Here is a 4,950-nt window from a genome sequence, read left to right as displayed (position 1 = left end):
CACCACAGTTCTTTATTATGTTTTTGACCATGTGCACGTGTTTGCTAATTTATTCGTTTATGTAAAGTAAAAACTTAAAACTATGAACGCTTACAGTACTGGGCAGGACGTGACAGGAAAAGGAAGTGAATGAAAAAGTCTAATCTCTGCCCACTGGTTGTCTGGGAAACGCATTCGAAGCAGATGCGCTCGACCAATCAGATGCTGGGAGAATTCAGGCCGCAGCCAATCAGCGTGTAGCGTGCGAGGATTTAAACCAAGACGCTGAAAGCAAAAGCTACACGGCAGCGTTCTCCATTAAGAGTCTCTTTCTGTTTGTTGAAGCAGCGCACATTATCGAAATGGCTCTCCGAGTGACCCGAGTAAGCATTTTCAACTATTTTATGTGTTTTTGTTTTGTTTCTTGTCGCACTGAAGGCGTTTAGAGAGAGTGTGTCTTTAATACATTTTTGTTTTTTTTAAATGCGCACAATGTTAAATGCGCTCGTGCGTCGCTGTGGAGTGTGGTCTCGTGCAACAGTTCCATAATAAGAACGCGACTAAAGAGACTAACACTTGAAAAAACTAATAACGTGCAGTGTTTTGTAACGATAAGTGCTTATTTTTCTACAGAACCGCTTGGCCTCTACCAGGACTGACCTCGGTGGAAAGGCCTGCTCGGTGACCGGGCCTTCACTGAAGCCTCGAGCGGCTCTTGGCGAAATCGGAAACATCGCAGTTAAAAAAGACGTACAGAAGGTACACATGAACTGCTTTTATACTTTTTTAACGAATATTAAAGCTAACAATGCACATACAGCAAATGTAAATTCAATTATATTGATTGTAAACATGTCTCAAACCTCCATATGCAACACTTTTAGTAGCTGGTTTTTATTTAATGCTTAAATAAGAATTTGTTCTAGAAGAACAAATCTGGCAGTGTGCCAAGTTTCGTCTTGATGCCCTCAATGAAGGTGCACCTACTGATTTTTCAGTTGTTGGCCTCTAGAGGAAATGTTTAACATGTTCAGATTTGGAGGTCATGTTTTCTAAATGGTGCATTTAGTCTTTGATCCAATACATTAACACTTAACAAGGCAGAAATGGAAGTTTCACCTGTATTTCAAACTGACTGTTGGAACTAATCTTGACGGATCATTTTTCATTTCAGAATGTCAAGACAGAGGCCACCAAGAAGACCAAAGTCACCACCACTAAAGTGGAAAAGGCACTGGTTGAACAACCAAAAGTTGTTCCTGTAGCACCTGAGGTGCAGGTGAGGCTATTTGACTATAAAGGGACAAATGGTAGCTGGGTGTGGCACTTGTTCTTTGTACTGAAGTTTGGATTTCTACTGTTCCAGGTTCTGCCTGAACCAGCATCCCCCACTCCAATGGAGACTTCAGGATGTGAGCCTGCTGGTCTCTGTCAAGCATTTTCTGACGTCATTCTTCACACCGCTATCAGAGATGTGGATGCAGATGATTACGACAACCCCATGCTCTGCAGTGAATATGTGAAGGACATCTACAAATATCTCCGACAGCTTGAGGCAAGCAAAACTTCAACCGTTCCCCTGACTACATAATGTGTACCACTGCTTTGGTTTTAACCCACTTTCCTGTCTCCAGGTTGAGCAGAACGTCAGACCCACTTATCTGCAGGGTCAGGAGATCACTGGTAACATGCGGGCCATTCTCGTTGACTGGCTTGTGCAGGTGAACCTAAAGTTCCGCCTTCTGCAAGAGACTATGTACATGACCGTGGGAATCATTGACCGCTTTCTTCAGGTGGGTATCAAGCTTGAGCCTGTCAGTTTACCTCTGCATGCTTTTGCTTAAATTCCAACCTCCTGACATGTTGCATGCCACTCCAGTTTCTAAAATCATCTGCTTTAATCTTCCTTCAGGACCACCCAGTCCCCAAGAAGCAACTGCAGCTGGTCGGTGTGACTGCCATGTTCCTTGCCTCCAAATACGAGGAGATGTACCCCCCTGAGATCTCGGACTTTGCCTACGTGACAGACAGGGCCTACACCACCGCCCAGATCAGAGACATGGAGATGACAATCCTCAGAGTGCTTAAGTTCCAACTAGGCCGCCCTCTTCCCCTGCAGTTCCTCAGAAGGGCTTCAAAGATCTACGAGGTTTGTAGTTGGATCTTAATCCAGCAGAAATTGCTATCAGCAACCACAACTAATGTCTGCTCCTGTCATCAGGTCACTGCTGAACAACACACTCTGGCAAAATACCTCCTAGAGCTCACCATGGTTGATTATGAGATGGTTCACTTCCCACCTTCCATGTTGGCAAGTGCTTCTTTGGCTCTTACCCTCAAGATCTTGGATGCTGGTGACTGGGTGAGTGGCTTCATAACTCTCCTCCATATCCAGACCTGGAACAACTGACTCAGTTTAGGCTACGTGGAAATGTAACATTGGCAAAATTGTGTCTCTGCGTCAAGAGCAGAAGTCATACAAAGTGACTTGTCCAAAGATCTCCAGTGTTTCTGTATTGTAGGGTTATCAATAACTGTTACGTGTATTGACTTTCAGCCAGATTTGCTAAAGATGTGATTATCTAACCTTGCTATCAATTATACTGTGCTATTGAACGGAACTGCTCAGATGGAGCTCTTCTAAACCTTGTTAAATGTCTCTCCAGGATGTGACACTGCAGCACTACATGGACTACACAGCAGAGAGTTTGATTCCTGTGATGGCACACATTGCCAAGAATGTTGTGAAGGTAAACGAGGGACTGACCAAACACATGGTAAGTAGTGAAATGTGTGTTATCTGAACTTTCAGACAAACTGACCTGGGGCTTGATTGGCTCTATCCTGATACCTTTTTAACTCAACTCTTTTTCTTCTTGCAGGCCATTAAAGGAAAGTATTCTACTTCAAAGCAGATGAGGATTGCCACCCTTGCACAGCTCAAGTCTTCAGTGGTGAAGGATCTTGCAAAGACTGTCACCCAGTGACATGACTGAAGTTTGGCACCATGTGCTGGTTTTGTACAGTTGTAACTTAAACTTTTTAAATGTGACTGAAGGATCAGCACACAAGGACCATGTCAGTGGTTTGCATGTTTAACCAGCTGAAATCGTGTTTACCTCTTTTACTGACCATTTACAAAGCATGCTACAAGTTTAGTCCTTCAAATGCCACAAAATGTAGCAGTTCTTAAAGATTGACTTGATCCAGTGACAAACTGTCACCTTATCAGACTCTTACTAATAAGATTCAGACTACTAATACAACCTAGTTCACTTTCACTGTCTGCTTACTACGTGCCTTGTTTGTGCACTAGTTCTGTTAGCTGACTGAATTCTTGACTATCACTTAGCACAATTTGAATATTCAGCACACTAACATGACATCAAGATTTATGGAACTGTAAACATTAAACCTGTAGCATGCTTTAACATGGTGGTCCGGTAGATTGGAGTCACCAACCTTTTTTAAATGGGATTTTCTTAATGTGTAAAATGTACAGCAATACTTTTTAAATGATTTTACATTATTGTCTTGTAAAGTGTCTATTAAATGGTTCAGACCAGAAATTTCATCTTGTCGTTACTCTGATCACCACTAGAGTTTGCTGTAAGACAACACTTGCTTCTGAGCTTTTGGTCGTCATGTCAGCTTGAGCACATCTGACATTAGGTCACCTAAGACTTCAGTTTAAATGGTATTTCAAAGTTCTAAGCATTGGGTTTTTACTTTTTGGGATTGTAGCCACCTTGCTCAACTGTCACTTCCTCTGGCTATGTATAATTTAATGGCACTCGTGTTTTTTTTTTTTAAAATTGTGTTTGTATACTGGAAAATGAAGTAATCCACAGCAAGCGTCAATCTCATGACACATATTAAACTACTTGTAGGATGTAGATCTCATGTGAGCCACAGATGCAAAAGCTCACAACTCCAATTATATCACATCAAGCCACAAGTATTTAAAGCTAATGGACAGGGCAAGAGTGGGAGCTATCATCAATTTACCCCATTCACAGCTGAGACCCTGAAGGAAGCCCCCCCTTATCCATCCTTCCGCCCCCAGGGGAGTTTTGTACAAGACCACCTGGCATCGGCATGACGTGAGTCACTGTGTACATCATCGGGAGCATAAGGCTGTTTCTCCTAAAGGTCTGCTGGATAACAGCTTGAACACATCTGTTACGCTATAGACCAGAAATCATCTGCTGCTGAAAGGGGAAAAACATTATTTGGCACTCTGGGAGTTTGGGTTTATTGTAGTTCATGCACGTAGTTTATACAGTGAAATATGAGTAAGTTCCACATTAAAAATAGGCGGCACTTTCATTGTCTTGTGAGGTAGAAACACAGTCAAAGCATCCTTTGATAGTTTACTCATATACTGCATATTTGTTCAACACACCACTGATCTAAGACTCGTCTTGTGCATCTGTCACCTGACATGACATACATGCAGTAATGCTAACACCTTAAGAGCACATCCCTTTTATCCGTCCAACCCTGAGCCTTCTGTTGTTTTCCACAGAGACACATGATAATTAGTCTCAGTTATCCTGCAAAGCCGGGCTTTTAAGCCCGCAGATCATACTGAGAATTCATACTTGAAGGCTGAGGTCATGACTGGGCAGCCATATCAGTTTACAAGACAGATTCCTCCTGTGCGGGGCTCCAAACCATACACTTGCAGCTGCCTGGAACACTATTTGGCCTTTCTGACAAAGATTTAGCCGTGTGACATTTATTATGATGGAAAATTGAACATAGTGGCTGTGTAGTTTAAGACAACTCAGCAACCTTAAAACAAAAAATCCTAGTAACCGTAGAAAGCTTAAAGGGTCAATTAATTCAAATTATATGAAAAACATATTTCATCACTCAACCCTTGTGGTATCTAGCCTTGCTAATAGTTTTGGTTTTATGTGAGAGGGTAACAAATGGCCTCTGAGATTTCTGCCTTTGCTCCAAGAT

General features: G+C 42.2%; 1 protein-coding gene across 1 annotated transcript; it reads left to right on the top strand.

The window, feature by feature from the left end:
* Nucleotides 1–279: 279 nt before the first annotated feature.
* ccnb1 (cyclin B1) lies at nucleotides 280–3,548 on the top strand. The gene is given in 9 exon segments (NM_001303312.1): nucleotides 280–362; nucleotides 613–738; nucleotides 1,154–1,258; nucleotides 1,346–1,534; nucleotides 1,614–1,772; nucleotides 1,892–2,128; nucleotides 2,201–2,341; nucleotides 2,646–2,756; nucleotides 2,862–3,548. Coding segments are annotated over 9 exon segments (1,194 nt in total). The 5' UTR covers nucleotides 280–341; the 3' UTR covers nucleotides 2,967–3,548.
* Nucleotides 3,549–4,950: the final 1,402 nt, after the last annotated feature.

Source organism: Larimichthys crocea, chromosome IV (genome assembly GCF_000972845.2).
Source record: "Larimichthys crocea isolate SSNF chromosome IV, L_crocea_2.0, whole genome shotgun sequence".
NCBI classification, from domain to species: Eukaryota; Metazoa; Chordata; class Actinopteri; family Sciaenidae; genus Larimichthys; species Larimichthys crocea.
This window is presented reverse-complemented; position numbering and strand designations above follow the sequence as displayed.